The 19249-nt window shown below is 38.6% G+C and overlaps 1 protein-coding gene across 1 annotated transcript; it reads right to left on the minus strand.

Annotated features, from left to right (window-relative positions):
* Positions 1-3804: 3804 nt before the first annotated feature.
* Positions 3805-19249, minus strand: LOC146370738 (nectin-4-like). Its single transcript, XM_084908400.1, has 7 exons — positions 18872-19249; positions 14821-15162; positions 14401-14703; positions 12881-12974; positions 8649-8803; positions 8188-8284; positions 3805-6377 (listed from the first exon to the last, which is right to left on the minus strand). The coding sequence occupies exons 1-7, from the start codon at positions 18945-18947 to the stop codon at positions 6362-6364; spliced, it is 1083 nt and encodes a 360-aa protein (XP_084764526.1). The 5' UTR covers positions 18948-19249; the 3' UTR covers positions 3805-6361.

The raw sequence follows: 19249 nt of genomic DNA on the forward strand, positions 1-19249 counted from the left end.
CTTGTCAGGGTCGCAGGGGAGCTGGAACCTATTCCAGCTACCATATGTGAGGAGCAGAATCTTAAATTTAGTTCTGGATTTGATGGGAAGCCAATAAAGAGAAGCCAATATTGGAGAAATATGCTGCCTGTTTGTAGTTCCTGTCAGTACTCTTGCTGCAGCATTTTGGATCAACTGAAGGCTTTTCAGGAAGTTTTTAAGACATGCTGTTAATAACGAATTACAATCTAGAAGTAATAAATGCATGAACTAATTTTTTAGCATCAATTTTAGAGATATTGCCCAAGTGGAAAAAATACTGCATGTTTCTTTAAGACATTCTTGCAGTATAACTGGTGTGTTGTGTGTGTTATCTGGTTTCATGGACAGATAAAGCGGGGTATCATCTGCATAGAAGTGATTATGTGTCATATGCCTTCAAATGAAACTGCCTAAGGAAAGCATGTATAATGTAAGCATAATTACCTAAGTGTGTAAAGAGGACTCAACGTTTAGGTCAGGGGTCTCAAACTCCAGTCCTCAAAAGCCAGTGTCCTGCAACTTTTCAACGTGTCCCTATTGCAACACATCTGAATATAATTAGTAGGTCATTAGCAAGACTCAGTAGAACTAGACTGCATGCTCAGGTGGCAGTTCAGCCATTTGATTCATGTTACAGCAGCTCATGAGTACACGGTGGAATGATTTTTCCAAACACTTACATTTACTTAAATTTATTTGAGTAGGGTTAAGGGTTGTCATATCAGCATGCAGTCAAGTTCTATACTCTTGCTAATAACCTAGTAATTGGGCAATGTGTCGCACCGTCTATCTATCGTCAGTCTATCTTCGCACAAGCCAGGTCCTTTCCCCTCGAGCCTGGCTTCTACATGCTCCTTCTTCCTGGAGTCTGAGCCTCTCTTCCTTTTTGCCTGCTCAGCCAGTTTTTTAACAGATCCATTCAGCAGCTGATAAGCCACCTAAGGGCGCACCCACACCTCAACAGGTGGCTACTAATTACCAATTCGTCCATTGTCCAACCAGTCCACAGTGAATTAAAAAATTTCCCGCAAAGCACTGAAAACATGCAATACAAATATCAAAATCAAAATCATGCAAATAAACACACTAAAATTGACTATAAGACAAATCCAAATTTTCACTGTGTGACATTTGCATGAACCAATTGAAGTACATTTGATAGCATGCTCTAATCCAGCGGTTCCCAAACTTTTTTCGCTAGGACCCCCTCTGTTTCACAAGAAAAATGTTATGTTAACATTTTAAGATCTTACTATCTTCAGGTTTTACATGCTTAGATATACACACACAACTCCTGTTCCTCCATTTAGAAAGGCAGAGGCGTCATGGTGTAATTATTTTACTTGTAGTTGTTTGTTTTTTTTATGTGTAATAATATTCAAAGTTGCTATGAAATGAAAAAAATGCCTCGCTGTGCAAAATGATTTCAAAAACATAAACAAGTGTGGGATACTGTTTGTCTGTGACAGGGGGAACAAATTACGGCAGGATCAGCCTGATATTATTTGTATCCCACTGTAACTTTACTGTATAAAGAGCTAACATCTCCAAAATGTCAGGAGTAGTTAGTCATTAAGTGTTTGTGAACTTAAAATCAAGAATGAGGGATACTGTTTGTCTATGATTTGGAGAGCCCAGCGCGTGCTCCTGATGAAGGGAAAAGCAATTATGCAGGGGAGACCTACCTTGGCACTTGTGCAGGTGAAGCCAAAGGGAGGACATGCTTCATCATATTTTCTAGTCTTTGGGTTGGAAGGAGGTTGGTTTGGAAATGCCTATGCTTCATCTCCTGCTTTGCGTTTGTTTGGGCGCCCCGTCAAAAACCTGTCCAAAGCAGCGTCCAAGCATTCTTTCTTTTTTCTTCTTTTCATACTGCGCCCCCCATGGAATGGCTCTGCGCCCCCCCTAAGGGGTGGGCTCCACACTTTGGTAAGCTCTGCTCTAATCGCTGTAATAAAATATTGTGGTCAACAGTATCGAACAATGAACTGAGATCTAGCAGGACAAGCACAGAGATGAGTCCACTGTCAGAGGTTGTAAGATCCTCTGTAACCGTCATTAAAGCTGTTTCTTTACTGTAATGAGTTCTGAAACCTGACTGAAACGCTTCAAATCACCCATTCCTCTAAAGATGATTAAGAATGTCTGAGATACAGTTAGGTCCATATATATATATATATATATATATATTTGGACACAAACACAATTTTTTTTCCCAAAGGTAATTGGACACTTGATTCAAAGGCTATTTCATGGGCAGTTGCGGGCAACTTCGTCATTATGTCATCATCAAGCATTATGTTCTGTCAGTGCGCCCCAGGGTGGCTGTGGTTACAATGTAGCTTGCCATCACCAGTGTGTGAATGTGTGTGTGAATGGGTGAATGACTGGATGTGTAAAGCGCTTTGGGGTCCTTAGGGACTAGTAAAGCGCTACATAAATACAGGCCATATGTTCATGCAGGTGAAAACAAACCATCCTTAAGCAGCGAAAACAGAAAAAACCCATCCAATTTCTTGGATGGGAAACCAAATGAACAATCTCTACAAGGTAGGCGTATTGATAGTCTAGCATAAAGAGAAGACTGTATGAAAGTAAAAACAGAAGGTTCACTGCAAGATCCAAGTCATTCATAAGGCTCAAGGTTAGATTGGACAAAAAAATCTAAAAAAAAAAGCCAGCCCACTTCTTGAAAATCATTCTTTGGATAGATAAAGCCAAGATCAACCTCTACCACAATGACAGCAAGAAAAAGTATGGAGAAGATATGGAACATTCTCATGATCCAAAGCATACCACATCTTGGGAGTGTAAGGCTGCCAGTGGCACTAGGACACTAGTGTTTACTGACCATGTGACACAGGACAAGCAACCAAATTAATTCTGAAGGGTAAAGAGCCATACAGCCAAAGCAACAGCCAAGCAGGAGTTTAATAAAGCACAGAAGTGCTTAAACCGAATTGAGCATTCACTTCCCTTGTTGAAGAAAAAACTTTGGACAGAAAGGCCCACAAACAAACAGCACCTGAAAGCCGCTGCAGTAAAGGCCTGGCAGGGCATTAAAAAATTGGAAACTCAGGTTGTGATGTCCATGAGTTAAAGGCTTCAAGCTGTCATTGCCAGCAAAGGGTTTTCAACCAAGTATTAGTAATGAACATTTCATTTTCAGTTATTTAATTTGTCCAATTACTTTTTAGCTCCTGAAATGAAGGAATAAAATGCTTTAGTTCCTCACATTTTTATGCAATCTTTCTGTTCAACCCACTGAATTAAAACTGAAAGTCTGCAATTTCAATGCATCTGAGGTGTGTTATTTAACATTCATTATGTGTTAATGTACAGAACCAAATTAAAAAACAAACAAACCTGTGCCTCTGTCCAGATATTTTTGGACGTAATTGTACTGCACACCATGATGAAATACGCCAAGTTTTCAACTAACAGATCTTTGGAAATCACCTTATCGTTGCAAAAAAAGAAGAAAAAAAGAATGAGAAAAACATTTTAAAAACGTATATGTATGCAGGTTTATTTAACTTTTAAGACAAATAAAAAACAAATCAATTTACAATGCAGACCAAAGACCATCTTTTAGTTATTTAATCTTTTACGCAAAGCTGCCACATTTGAGACACCAGAGTATGGTATATGGTAGTGATAGTATAACAAAGTGGTTCTCAGAAATTTTCTGCTATGCCCTGTCTTACAAAGTTGATCCCAGGAAGTCATTAACAATCAGTAAGGTGCAAGTCCTGTAGTTAAAGGTCAACATTAACACATAACCAGACTGTTGGCTGTTTATTGACATTCACAAAAGTAACAAGTAACAAACAAAGAATCAAAAAAAATATATCAGTTTATTTTAATTTCACCTCAGTTTGTCCCCAGGTAATCCATGCTTTTATAGCAGTGTCTTTGTGAAGCCACCAGTAAGTAATACCTCATAATTTTAATGTGTAAAGATATGATGCCAAAGGGAAGAGATTTTTACTGGGTTTCACTTTTTTGACAGGTTTTAAAAGAGCCAAATGTGCCTTGGCTGTTTTGTTGCATGCTAAATTCAGGCTTCAGGATGGGTTAAGGCTTTGCATATAGCTGTGATGGCTAAGGTTGTGGAAAGGTCAAATGTAACAAATAACCATTAGTGTAAAAATAAAAACAATGCTGTCTACACTTCAGTAACAAGAGAAAAATAGCTCAAGGTGTACAGTTAAAATACATATACAAGTGCATCGAATGCTAAGAAGGATTAAGATAGCTAAATATGTTTTAGTAAAAAATATGGAGGTACAAAAAATACTTACTTCTAAATACTTATTTACTTCTAAGACTAAATCTAAACACTGATTTAGCAACAATGACTTGATTGGTCAGATACTGGTCAAAAGTCATGCTCCTCAGAAAAAAAATTTGGTATCTCTATCATTCACTGCAGTAAAAGTTCATACCTAAAACAGATGTGCAAAAGTTCCACTAGGAAATCAACAGGTCTGTGAAAACAGCATGAAATAAGGGAAACAATTTATCCTCGTCTGTTGTTGTGTCAGGAGTTGTGATAAGACCAAATCTATCTAACAGACTCCAAAATGAGTCACAGTCTAACTAAAGCTGCCTGCTGTCGAAATGGAAAGTTAAGAGTACACTGGAAAAAAGTGGCAAGCGACTTAGCAGCTGAACTTGCAGTGCATTTTGGAAACTCAATGTTTTACTGTAGTGCTTGTAATACATGACTTTATTTTGATTTTGATATTGAACATGTCATAAACTCTGTTTTTCCTGACTTTGCTTTCCATCTCAGTTTGTATACTCATAAGAAATGAACTCAACACAAAGCAGATGATCAGAGGGTTTCCCTGACATTACACAATTTGAGATCAGACAATCAAGGCTGTTGCCTTTGACTGGCCATCCAGAAGGTGGCTGGTCCACTGAAGAGCTCATCAGAAATGGATTCCAGGGGTTTACCCTTTCTAACTAGACAGTTTGATCTGACTGAAATCATAAATTGCTTGTTTAACTGTTCCTTTCCTGTTTATTAATACTTTCAGTGAGTATTCTGAAGCAAGATTTTGAACAGCAGTGTGCATCTGGTACCATAATATTTCCAGGCCTTCAGTCCATATACTCAGTTTTTTGGCACGGTCTCTCATTACCATCTCATTGACCAGAACACTCATTTTAGCAAAAAATAATACGCTAAGTGATCAAGATTAAGGAATGATCAGAGAAACCTTTCCTTTCTAACTAAACTGTCCTGGAAAATGTTCAGACTTAATGTTTCTTATAGATAATTAAATGAAAAAATTTAAGCAGGATAAGACCTTTGATTTTAATTCAGTGTGCCCCAGAGCAGCTGTGGCTACAATGTAGCTTGCCATCACCAGTGTGTGAATGTGTGAATGACTGAATGTAGTGTAAAGCACTTTGGGGTCCTTAGGGATTAAGTAAAGCGCTATACAAATACAAGCCATTTACCATTTAATTTTAAAAAAAAACAACAACCCTAAAATAATAAATCTGGCAAAAAGGAGGATCTTTTATCTGTATAAAAAAGTCCCTGATGAGTGATTGAGATTTCCTTTTTTAAAATAAAAAGGACAAAGGCAGGGCTGCATAGTTATAAAATTATATACTAATGATACTGGTTGAAATTACAGAGCAAGTGTTTGCACCCTCAGCTTTGGTTGCTCAGTAGTAATTATACACCACACAGACAGATTACTGCATTCAAGGTGTTGTCTGGTGTGAGTGTTTGTACTGTCTGCGAGCTGTTTTGAACCCACTGTCTGCGTGGGCTTTCGTGGTGTACTGCTGATACATCTGTTGTTTAATATGAATAGGCTGTGTGTCTAAACTTGTGCTGGTACTGTACATTTTAAACCTAAAAATATACAATTAACATTGTTACCCTTCATGAAGGGTAGTAATAATAAGCAGATGGGGAAAAACAAAAACAGCTGTAACCACATTAATATAACTGCTATCAACAGCCAACTGCAGATGAAAGCACTTCAAACTGTTGGTGGAAACAGTATGGATCCCAAATACTGCTTAAGTTGTTCATGACAACAGGAACAGGCAGTAAAAGCCACATCCAAAATGCTGTGGCAGTGGGAGTGACATGCAAGGAGAGTGGGAGTCAGTTACCAATGTTTTGCGTGTATTTATGCAATTACTGCAATTTTAAAGTAAGACAAAAACATTTATAAACCTGAATCACAAAATAAAAGGGATTCGCGGGTAGGAAAGTTTACCAAATACCTCCATCTATTCATCTGTATGTTTACCAGTTGACTGTGGAATGACACGTTGGTGGAGGTATCGGTCCAGATGTTGTCCCTTATTTGCTCCCACAGCTGTTAGAGGAAGCCGGGGCAGAAGATTAATTTAAAACTGCATTTAATTTCAACTGAACATGAAAAGACTCAACTATGGCTCAACTATGTTTATTAGAAGATTCCAAATGGCACTTTGAGTAATAAGGGGGAAAGAAAAAGCACTATAAAAGAATCAGTCCATTCACTGTCTGAACCGAGTTTCATCATGTTACTTTTGCACTATTATGTTCCGGCACATGTTGTTATTACATGGCTAGATTAAGGTACACATTAGGCTGACATCTGGGGCCAGAGCTGAAACAGTTCTGGGCCAGCAGAGGACCAGCAGTGTGTCTGAAACTGGCCCATGGCTGCACATTAGGGCTGCCACAAACGATTATTTTGATAGTCGACTAGTCACCGATTATTTTTGCGATTAGTCGACTAATCAGATCATGCATCCATTGGACGTAAAACGTACAGCTTATTGCACCAGCAGCATCTGCTCTTATATAACTATCATTAGCTTACAGCCTTAAGTGTTTAAGGTATGTGCTAACTAAAAATAAAGACAAGATGATAGTTTATTAAATTTTAATGAAATTTGCAGATTGTTTCGGTGAAGTTTAATGAACTCCTTGCTATCTAAAATATAACAGGACACCGGAGTATAATCTCCAGCATCTCACACTTCTGATAATCAGCTGTCTGCTTGAAGTTTATTCAGCTGTGTAAAAACTATAACTTTAATCTCAGCCAAACCGATTTACTCAGAAACAAATAAAATACTAAAAAAAAAGACAAACAATAACATTTTTAAGTTGTCTAAGTGACTTATATATCATGTTTAACCTGAGTAGCGAAAGACGGCGGTGGGTTTGAAAACAATTTGCCAGGAGTCCGGTGTTCTCACGGCTCTAGTGAGCCTTGCCCCCGGCGAGCTATCGAGCTAGTGGGTAGCAGACGTCTCCGAAAACGTCGGAGCGCTTTTGAAAATATGTGGTGTCTTGATAAACTGAGCAGATATTTGAGGTTTACACAGCTACATTCTCGTCTGAAAATATGTTTAACGTTTATTTTGTGACCCAGAAAGAATAATAAGAGTAATATTAAAACTAACTAGCTGCCGCCATTGTTGGAAACTGAGCTGGGCTGCGCTATGAATTCTGGGACACAGCTTCTTCTTCTTCGGGGTTTAACGGCAGCTGGCATCCTTGTACATGCAGTGCTGCCATCTTCTGTTTCAGTCCGTTATTACACTCTTAAATCCTACTACTTATTCCTGCGTCTTTTGTGATCTTACAAAGCTTCAAACGACGCGTCGACTATTAAATCAGTCGTCGACGATTTTGATAGTCGACGTAATCGTGACTAGTCGACTAATCGTGGCAGCCCTACTGCACATAACTTACACATGGCCCACATACCGCAAAGAATGACGGCCCTTTGGTGGCCCAGATCAGGTTTGCCAGAGGTAATCCACACATGGATTTGTGGTATGTTGGCCATGTGTAAGCACATTGTGTGGGCCAGATCTGGGCCATACCAATTTTGCTATGTGGGACACTTCTGTAAAAGCTTTTGCGGAAATTATCCAATTTGAGACCCTCAAAACTGATCTGTTTGATTTTGAATTGTGCAAAAAATAAAAGAAAAAAGAAAGAAAGACATTTATATTGTTCTAGCCCCTTGAATTAAACCTGAGTCTGGACTGTACCTGCATTTGATTTTTTACCCTTTTCTACTTACCAAAGATTACCAGACCCAGTTGTCCATTATGTCCATATACTGTTATATCAGAATGACTACATATTATACCACATATTAGCTATGTTATTGTTCAAAGTACCTTTTAAAACGTCCAGATTTATAAAAGTACCATGCTGCAGCCCCAACATTCAGGGAAAGCAAAACAAGAAATAATGCCCAGGCAACACGGCATGTTCCTGCAGGGACACAAGAAGAAACAATATCATGGGAAAGAAATTATACATTGTTCTTTCTCACTTCCTTAACATTTAGTTTTAGATTTCACATTCAAAACTTCCTTGTATTTTCAAGTTTTAACGTACAAAAATAAATTAGATGAACTTGATATGACCCTGAAAAAAAGCTTTCACAAGCTAGGACACGCTCTGAGATTCTGTCAGTGAGGCAGAATAACATGTATTAATAACATGTGTTGCACTGGGTGAAGCATCAGACAACCATTCATCAACACGCAATATGACACAACATCCACAAAAGCTCAGATCTAAAAAACAGAAACAAAAGATAGATTTGAACAAACTGTAACAGCTAAGACTTCACCTGATGTCACATGCACATAGAGCTGACCGTGTTTACTTCCATATGCATTAGATGCTTCACACTGATAGAGTCCATTTAGATCAGACGTCAGGCTGAGCAGTTGTAGGTTTGCACCGTCTACTTTGACAGCAGACTCCAGCAAAGACTGGCCAGATCTAGAAAAACACGAATGAGACTCAACATGAAATGTACAGAGAGCAGAAAACTGTTGTACCAAAAGTCAAATACATTTCAGTTATAAGCTCTTTGTTATAGATCTTTACTTGCTCACACTAAGATTTTGTATAAAAAAATAAGAGTAAATGGCGCTTTTCATGTTAATTTCTGCTTTTTTGAAGAAAATCTTGTGTAAGGTTTCATGCCACTGTATTTTGTGCATATCAGCAGAGCCCTGCTAAATCTGTTCAAAGTACATCAGTCTACACATTTGTCTTCAATGATTGATGATTCAATGATTTGGGAGCATTGATTGGAGCATTCAATGTAATGCAGCTAAACAACATCAATTTCAGATATTAGACAATAAAAGATTCAGTTTCACCACATCTGATTCTCATTTATCTCACATGATTAACACTAGCAGAATGAGCTTGCTCTCTCAAGTATTGAAAAAAATATAGCCACTTAAGATTAAAAAAAAATATAACTTGAAAATATTTAAAGCACTGCATTGGCCAGGCATTCCTCACATTTATTGGATCATCAGTGAACTACAGAGAGAGAAGCCAAAGATTGCTGAGTGACACTGGTGCAGTTTAATATGAAAAGAGTTTATAAGTATGTGAAAAAAAAATCATGTTATTTGTAATTCCACTTTTGTTTTATGAACATAGTGAATTTCTTACCAACAATTACATTTAAAAATGTCCCAACTTTAAGTATGAACATCATGCATCATGAAAACAGCTTTCCCTGAAGACCAGGCATTTCTCTAGTTCAGAAGCACCTGATAAAATTATTTGTTTAGTTGCTATTTTTTGGAAAGCATCATCCATATATCGACCGACACATCACTTATGGGTATGTGTATAAAAGTATAGTGAAAATGCAAGGCAGGGTGTCTGTACTGCTGTGATTGGCTGAAAAGCCAAGAAGACAAATGAATCATCAATGCTCACAGCTGACCTTCTTGAGAGCCTCTTTACCATCTGCCTTTCTACATCTAGTAGCAATAAAGGGCATGCTGAAGCAGTTTTCATTACTTTTGAAGAGCCGACCTAACAGATGCAGCAGGTAAATGTAATGCTTTAAGCATTTTGTGTTGCTGTGTTTATGTTTTGTTTTTAAATGCAATTTTTGACTGTTCTGCTTTTCCATTACTTTAAGTGGGAACACAGAAGCTGGGAACAATTCTTGCCTTTGTCACTGGAGCTAATAGCATAGCATAGCATCTTTATTTATAACGCACTTTACATCCAACAATGTTGACCAAAATGCTACAAATATAAAACAGAGAGGAAACAGTTTAAATTACATATAAAATATCTTAAAATTAAAAATAATATAATTAATAAGAAAATATATTAAGAGACATCAACAAGTCTCTAATACTCTTCCACCAGTTAGCTTCTCTCCACAACTTACCATTTAGTTTTTTTTTTACCAACACCAATCCAGGAACCATGTCTAAACTACCTCATGGATCCTCATATCATGAACAAATTAAATGGTCTTGGGTTGCTTGGCTGCTATTACTTCAGCAAAGAATTCTACACCCAACCCTAGCATGAGATAATCATCTGTTAAATAAGATTTTTTATTTTTATTTATTTATTTATTTTTTTTAAATCAGGCAACTTTATGAATTTTACACTCTAGTTGTTGAAAACTTTTAGCAAGGTAACACGGTCGCAGTCTTGTTAGCTTTGTTGCCCAACACCAATATAGCCCTGGGTTTGAATCCAAAAGCTTGGACTTCTAAAGATCTAACTAAACACAAAAACCTTTTAACTATTTGGAAGCAATATCTAAAAACAGTAAAAGGCTAATGTAATTGTCTGGACATTGTAACAACAATTAAATAGAGCTCTTATGCAAAATTCTAGTTTATCCTCACATTTAGACTTTATGTGTTTAAAATCTCACTGTAGGGTTTGGTATAACCTTTGTATGCTTAGGTGAAGTGTGTGTGTGTGTCAGTATGACGTCGTAAGGAAAACTGCTTAGCTAGGTGCAATGATGTTTCATTATGTTATCTGCTAACTGTTTGCTCAGAAGGATAAAACTCAGAGCCAGCGCCAGGAGCTTCCTGGGAAAAGATAGTGGGAGTATCTTTTAGGTCTTCATCCACAGGCCGTGGGACCTAAAGATACAGAGAGTTGTGTGTGGAGGGGTAAAAGAGAAGCATCCGAAGGGCAGAGCAGGCATGACTGTGAACTGTGATGTTTGATGTGTGTGTTGACTCTCCTGCCCAGAAATAAATAGCTTGACCATAGCTCTTTCCGTGTTGCAGACTTTATTCCACTTTATTCCATTTTGCAAAATTCCACAACAATACTGACTCACTGTTGGTATATGTATTAAATAGCAATATTTAAGTCCATCTAATTTTCTTTGGGCACATGGGCAGCATCTCTGTATTCCCATTCACACATGGAAAATCCAACATCCAATTAGAGTCATCATGTACGTGCTCTAGCGGTCAAGACAATGGCATTACTGAAGACACCAGTGTTACAGTATTAACCTGAAGTGACCTCCCTATAACTTCAAAGTAGTTCAGAGTTAAACCATCTAAAAGTTACATTATCAACCACATTATATATGTACTATACACAAATGAACTGGGTTTATATAGTTTATACAACGATATCAATTAAAGATGAAAGTGAGGCCACATAGGCAATTTATGGAAAAGCAGCACACTTGATGGTCTCTCAAATGTAATCCCTGTTCATACAAATAAAGGTGGATCAGTTACACGTATAACTGAAAGTCTTATCTTTTCTCTGGCTATTGGCTAAAAGATCAGAAAAATAAAATCTCAATAGCCGAATCTTGATAGCATCTGCAAGAGCTTGCCAAAAAAACACAGTACCTAAAACACTGGTATGAATGACGTTAATGTCAAAAGGTGACGTCGCTATCAATAAATCATCTCCTTGGGTTCCCCTCCAGTTGCTCTTCAGTTTCTGGGATAACACCAATGGGATAGAAGTATGCATGCAGAATAGCTGCAGGTTCAGGTAACTGTCTGTTCTTTTTTTTCATTTTTTTAAATTTTCTTTATTTTTTGCTCAGACACATGAAAAATTAGAGGGAACATTGATCGTGGGACAGAAATAAAGTGAGTAAAAAAACTACCTAAATGCATTTAGAATATATTTAGAACTATAAATTAAATTATTTTAGCAATTATTGTTTTTTTTAATGTCATAATTCCAACCCTCCTCCTTTATCCGGGCTTGGTACCGGTGTTCTGACAAACCATCCTACTTTGGCAAAACGTCCTACCGTAAGTAGTTTATGCATATTTCTCCTGTGACAGAGTAATTCCAGCACAAATATAAGTAGGTATGACAGTTTGCCACTTAACTTTGCCCATCAGAGTATGCTTGTAGCTCATATTCATAAAGCCAGGATGGTTTGCACTTCATTTTACCCTTTAAGTATGCTTGTAGATCACATTCACAAAGGTAGCATGGTTTGGCACGTAATTTTGCCCATCAGTCGCTAAGTTGGCAACACTGTTCATAAGGACAAAGACATGAGCTCACCGGTCCTCTGGCCAGGTCAGCTAACAATAACACAACTTTCCATGGTACCGCATCATTAGGAAAAGAATGACCTCATAAACTTTTTAAAACAGCACCAGTTCTTTACTTTCTAAAAGGATTGCATTAATAGAAAAAAATGGCTCCTTTCTGTCATATGTGTGGGCATACATTTTCTAAATCCATGTTGTGGATGTTATTTTCTTAACAAACTGAACATGAGGAACATTATGCTTCTGAGAGAAAGTGAGGTGGAGGATTTTTTTAGGGTATTAAATCACTGAGCAATTAAGTTTAACTGGCTGACCTTCTGATCAGATCGCAGATTATGTGCTTAAAGTACTCACACTGAGCTTTCATCTGATATCATAGTCTGCAGTTTATTTTGCAAAATTCACTGCCAGCACTACAAAAACAGTTTTTACCCACATGTGTACATGCGCCTCTAAATACAAGTCTCTTTCTCTCTCAGCATTTAAATGAATATTTCAACTGAAACCATTACTAAAACTGCTTTACCTGATCCAGGTGAATTTTGCATTTGGGTTAGCTTCTGTCACACACTCAAACGAATTCTCTGAAATTGCTGAAATTTTCACTTCTGTAGGAGAAACTGCAAAAAACAAAGAAAAAAAAAAAACTCTGTAAACCCCAAACTAAGGAAATACATGTCAAAATAATGTTTCATAAATGTTTGAACCCTGTCACGTCAGGCAAAACCACAAATCTTGGTTTTCATTCAGTGCCAAAGATTAATCCTTTCAAACACATTCAAAGGTGTCACCGGCTCACGTACAGTCACTTTATACTAAAAACCACATATTAGGTTTCTTGATCTTTTGGGGAATTCCACCAGAAACAGAACACCACAGTTATATAACATCACTATAAAAAAGAGCACACAATACTTCATTTTCAAAACAGCCTCAGTTAATTTTACTTATAGTTTGACATATAAATTGCTTGTTTGATAATACCTAATGTGTGTGTGTGTGTGTGTGTGTGTGTGTGTGTGTGTGTGCGTGCGTGCGTGCGTGCGTATGTATGTATATATATATATACACATATATATATATACACACATGTTCTTCCTCTTCCTCTACCCCCCCCCCCCCTGCAATTTTTGCACAAGTCGAGGAGCGTGTCAGGTTACATTTCACTGTGTGTTATACTTGTATAACTATGCATGTGACAAATAAAGAACCTTGAACCTAGGGGAACTGCACAGATTTTCTCACTGGAAAGAGAATGATGCTAATTTAACTCATCATCTAGCTTGAGAAGACAACTTTTACTTAGTGACATGGTGTTTTGTCATGCAGGAACCAGTAGGACATAACCTCAGGCCAGAAACTCTGCAGGACAGGCTGAATATCTGAAATAGTAGTTTATTGGTACTGAGAGGTGAAGGTCTGCAGAGAGAGCAACTAAAATTACGGAACAACTGACAAAAAAGTGACATACATTATATTAATAATGTATCTAATGCATGTATAGAACCACATTGCACACAAATATTCCAGTATTGTAGTACCAGTCACTGAAGAAACAGACTTGTGTCTGGACTCAAAGTCAATAGTTTCATCTCACTGGAATAACTACTGTGGTATGACTTCACTATATTTTTTGGTTATGCCTCCAATGATTACATGATTTCATCTTTTGCAATAGTGGTGTAACAACACCCTTTATACGAGTCTAAATGTCGTCACTTAGTCTTTCCAGTTTTTGAGGAATTCTCTCCGTCTGCTGTGACAACCTAACATTAAGAGACTTAACACAGAGGCAAAGTCATGCCAGCAGGGATAAGGTTGCAACCACAAATGCACCCCCCCCCCCGCTAAAACCTTCTCCTGAACAAAGACAGAAATATGAGAACGTTTATGTCTGTTTTTGTATAAAACAGGCTGAAATTGATCCTGGGCGTGCTGGTGTACTTTATTAATGATTTCATTAAACTGTTAAAATTCTTAAATGAACAGTGATAAAAAAAAAAAAAAGAGGAAAAATAATAAACTCCATGAACAGCTGATACTCACAGTAGATCTGTATGGTGAAGGGCAGGGTTTCTTCTTTAGTCAGGGAGTCACCACTGATAACACACTGGACCTGGTGACCATTAATCTTTCTTGTAGGTACGCCAAACAGAGAGCTGACTGTGGTAGTCATACCGTTGTCATACTGGGTGGAGTTTTTTGTTGTCCTCACTTTGTCTCCCAAAGCACCAGTGAGCCACCTCACCTCTGCAGGAGGCTTCGATCCAGCAGCCGTGCAGGTAGCAAATAAAACCTCTTCTGTGCCCAAAGTGGGAAGATTGTCCATCACACTTGTGAAAGGAGGCACTAGGAGAGGTACAGCACACAAATAAGTTGACATGTAAGCATGACAGTAAAAGTAACTCTGTCTATATCGGTTATACAAACACCTAGAATATCTTAAAACACATTTCATTTGTATACCGAGCAGGTTTAGAGGTATCTCAATCTTCTGATTTCCACTTGGAAACAGGGTGAAGATGCACGTGTAGCTGCCTTCATCCTTCAGGGCAACATTGGATAACTGGAGAGTTCCATTTCTGTTGTTAAAATTCCCGATATATTTAAATCGATCATCACGTCCATTGACAAACTGTAGTCCATTTCTGGGTTGGATAGTAATAAAATTGTCATTATGAGGGTTTTGTCTAGTCTTCCTTTGCCAGGTAATCTGTGTCAACTCATCACTGATATCAGTGACATGACACGGTAAGATGGCCGTACCTCCTTGAACCGCTGTCACACTTCCACCAATCACCTGTAGAGCTGTAAAGAGCATGAAACACTAAGATCAGACTTCAGCTTAAAGATAAGAGACAAGAGATGAGATGCTTTACACAGATTTAAAATTACAGCTAAAGCAGTTAATTAAAAGTAGTCTAACATAAATGTAAATGCTGTAATTTGATTATTTTAATAAACCATATAACTTGGATGGATTAGATGCTGGTGTGACCACAGTGCACGTCTGATTTACACAGATTTAAAATTACAGCTCCAAGTCCATCTAGGATAAATTGTTCAAAACCTAAGCAAAAACTCTCAGAGCATAGTGTCTGATTTGGTTATTTGGCCTGTACAGAACCAATTGGAGCCATGGGTGTGGCTTCCTGCTTTTTACCTAAAATGGGACACTCAGCTACAATGCGTCCAGGCTTCATACAATAAAAACACATTTTTCCAAGTTCAATATAGCAGAACTAGAAACGTTGGTACGGCCACTTCCTTTAGCATCAGGATGAGATATTTGTCACTAGTGCGGACTTAATGGGTGTCAGGGTATTTCATACATTATTCCAAATCAAGCACCATGGTGACAACTCAAAACAGTCACTTTATTCAGTCTTGCAAAGTTGCCAGCCTCCAACAGCTCTTTTGTCTTGTACTAACAAACAAAAGGAACAAAAGAAAAAACACGAGCAAAACAGTTTTAGTAGCTGTAGGCCACAAACCACAATATAATTACAATACAACAAACCACAGTACAATAAAGACAATTAAAACTCAAAATACCATTTACCACACAAAATGTGACCGACATAAACACAACTGCACAATTACCAAACTCAGACAAATAAAAGTAAAAATTAAAGCTGCAAGCAGCGTTATGAGGGCCCTCGCACCCCGGCGCGTCGAGCCACGCCCAACATCTAAAACCAGCACGTCCGATCTCATGTCAGATTGACTGAATTCATGCATTTAACCACCAGCTAACATTTCATCTCATTCAACCATGATTATAGTCGTCCTACTAGGTGGCGCTCTAACAATTACTGACAAATGGCATAACAAACATTTCTGAGCTCGAGTCTCATCACGCCTGCGACCTTTGGGAGAGATTGGACATTGTGTTTTTGAGTGACAGCAGATTACTGCTTTTTGGCGAGTGATTCAATTCTGAAGTGCCGCCATGACCACCCCGTTTACCTGAACGTAAAAAAACTTCGCAATTTAACATCACAAAGGTCTTTAGATTCCACACAGAAGATATCGCGTCAATTTGACGAAATCCCTTGGAGGAGTTCGTCAAAGTACGGTGCCTGAAAAGAGGGGAAATGTCGCCAAAATTACACATTAATTTTAAAATGGCTGACTTCCTGTTGGATTTGAGATATTGCTCCAAGAGACTTTTTTGTACATCTTGGTATCTCCTATAAGCTTACCATGTTTCAGACTGATAAATAAAACACAGAGCAGGGAATGATGTTTTGAATTTTTGTAGGGGGTGCTGTGGGGCCATTTTGCCCTATTCACGGAAAATGATCACATAACAACAAAGCCTTCATAGCATTGGAGGTGTGGGCCAAATTTCAAGACTTTTGAAACTTTCCAAGCCCCTCAAAAGCCACTTCATTTTTCATGGTGAACCGCGTTGCCACCAGGGTGCGCCGTTCAGTTTAAAGTCACAATTTTCGCACTGAAGCATCATGAGGGACTGATGGTGATATTCACCGCTTTTGAGGTGGCCACGATGAACCTGTGAAAATCAGTACGACAAAATAAAACACATGACATTTCCTGTTGCCACTAGATGGCGCTCTGCGTATTACTGACAATGGGCACGTCAATCTGTTCAGGGGGGGACTGACATCATGCCTGTAAAGTCTGGTTCTGATCAGACTGGATTTCATTGATTTATACTAATTTGTTTCTTCATGGCGTGACATCAAAGTTCGCCATGCTGCTGGGGTCACACCCTTTCGCGAAAAGTCACAGTTTTCACTGTAACCCAAGACCAACTCCTTAAGGCTTTCCTGGAGAAATTTGAGGCTGCAGATGTCACCCATCACAATACTGTACCCCAAAGTGTAAAACATGACATTTCCTGTTCCCACTAGGTGGCGCTGTCCCTGATGTCAAATATGGCAGTTGAAATATGTTCAGGGGTGGAGCCTTATCATATGTGTGCTCTTTGGTACAGATCGGACAATGTATGACAGAATGAGAGGCAATAAGATTTTCATGGCGAGTCATCAAAATTCGCCGTGGCGCCACGGCCTCACCGTATCACGAAAACTCAAAAGCTCCGCAATTTAACATGGCCCAGGTGTGTAGTTGACACTGACCAAAGATGAAGCTTATACGACCAAATCCCAAGGAGGAGTTCAAAAAAGTTCGAGGCATGGAAATGGCAAAATTAGAGCCAAAATGTCACCTTCAGTTCCAAATTGCGGACTTCCTGTTGGGTTTGCGTCAATGGTCCCACTGACTTTTTTGTTCGTCTTGGCATGATACACATGTGTGCCAGATTTTATACATGTAGCTCAAACGATGTGTTCGTAGGGCTGCATTTAACAAGGCATAGGTGGCGCTCTAGAGCCATTTCCCAGTGCTCATATGTAAAACCATTAAAATACAAAATTTTTCACCAGACCTGGCATGTGTGCAAAATTTCATGAGTTTTTGACCATGTTTAGGCCCTCAAAAAGGCCCTTGTTTTGCCTGAATAATAATAATAAGAAGAAGAAACGGAGCAGATACAATAGGGCCTTCGCACTCTCTGTGCTCAGGCCCTAATAATAAACAGAGCAGATACAATAGGGCCTTCGCACTCTCTGTGCTCAGGCCCTAATAAGAAACGGAGCAGATACAATAGGGCCTTCGCACTCTCAGTGCTCAGGCCCTAATAATAAACAGAGCAGATACAATAGGGCCATCGCACTCTCAGTGCTCAGGCCCTAATAATAAACAGAGCAGATACAATAGGGCCTTCGCACTGTCAGTGCTCGGGCCCTAATAATAAACAGAGCAGATACAATAGGGCCTTCGCACTGTCAGTGCTCAGGCCCTAATAATAAGAAGAAGAAGAAGAAACAGAGCAGATACAATAGGGCCTTCGCACTGTCTGTGCTCGGGCCCTAATAATAATAATAATAATAATAATAATAATAATAAACAGAGCAGATACAATAGGGCCTTCGCACTTTTAGTGCTCGGGCCCTAATAATAATAAACAGAGCAGATACAATAGGGCCTTCGCACTCTCAGTGCTCGGGCCCTAATAACCTGTTGGGTAATCGTAAAAAGTTCAACAAGCAGCTGTTGCTCCAAAGTACACTCTGAGAATCCATGTGCTACCAACTACTACTTTTAAAAACATATTTGACTTGTTTTGCCTTATTAATCTAAAACCTTCCAGGTTCCTACCTATCTGTAAAGTCTGGCTTCAATTGAATTTATTCAGCTGAAGATAAACTTGTCTTATATAATCAGCATTCGCCGAAAAAATGTGAACAAAATATAAAAGTTTTTGAACTTTTCACTTTTTACTTTATAAAAAGCGTTACTGCTGTTTCGGTTTAAATTTAACTTCGTCATACCTGGTTTTTCAGTTCTAGTCTGTTTTCCCTTCACTCACGTTATCTAGTCCCACATTTTTCGCTGTTAGATTTGGACAGCCTTCAGTTGTAACATCCGCCAGATTATCTCCCTTCAGCCGCAGCCTATCGAAGTATGGAAAAAAAAAACCACATACCGTCAGCTTCTCTGGCAAACAGAAGCGCAGATATTAGCAACAAACGACAAGTCATCAGGGAAAAATAGCGTTGCATGACTGCTCGCTGTAATTGCCAATGAAAAAACACAAAAATCCACTCGCTCTGCTTCCCCCACCTGCTGCTTGCGACACAGTGAGGGAAGGGCGGGGCGGCGGAGGATTCTCTGGCTGGAGCAGCGTCTAATAACCAACTCGCAAAATAAAACAAAATAAAAACAAAACAACAAACACGAAAACACCAGACATTATGATACAGGCTTATAATGTGCACCGATGTTTTTTCGAAATTCTATACGCGAAAAGTGAGCGCGAGAGCCCTCGGTGCGCCTGCTCGGTGCTGAAGTCAAAGTAAACTTT

This window comes from Perissodus microlepis, chromosome 16, assembly GCF_051167445.1.
Source record: "Perissodus microlepis isolate ML-2025 ecotype Zambia chromosome 16, ASM5116744v1, whole genome shotgun sequence".
In the NCBI taxonomy this organism is placed as follows: Eukaryota; Metazoa; Chordata; class Actinopteri; order Cichliformes; family Cichlidae; genus Perissodus; species Perissodus microlepis.

What these genes read in the sequence shown, in the direction of transcription:
- LOC146370738 (XM_084908400.1), bottom strand. Translation starts at nt 18,947, where the DNA reads ATGCAACGCTATTTTTCCCTGATGACTTGTCGTTTGTTGCTAATATCT. An exon ending in GATACCTCTAAACCTGCTCG is followed by an intron (nt 14,704 to 14,820) that starts GTATACAAATGA and finishes TACCTCTCCTAG; the next exon opens with TGCCTCCTTTCACAAGTGTG. An exon ending in GCAAAATTCACCTGGATCAG is followed by an intron (nt 8,804 to 12,880) that starts GTAAAGCAGTTT and finishes GTGTTTTTCTAG; the next exon opens with ATCTGGCCAGTCTTTGCTGG.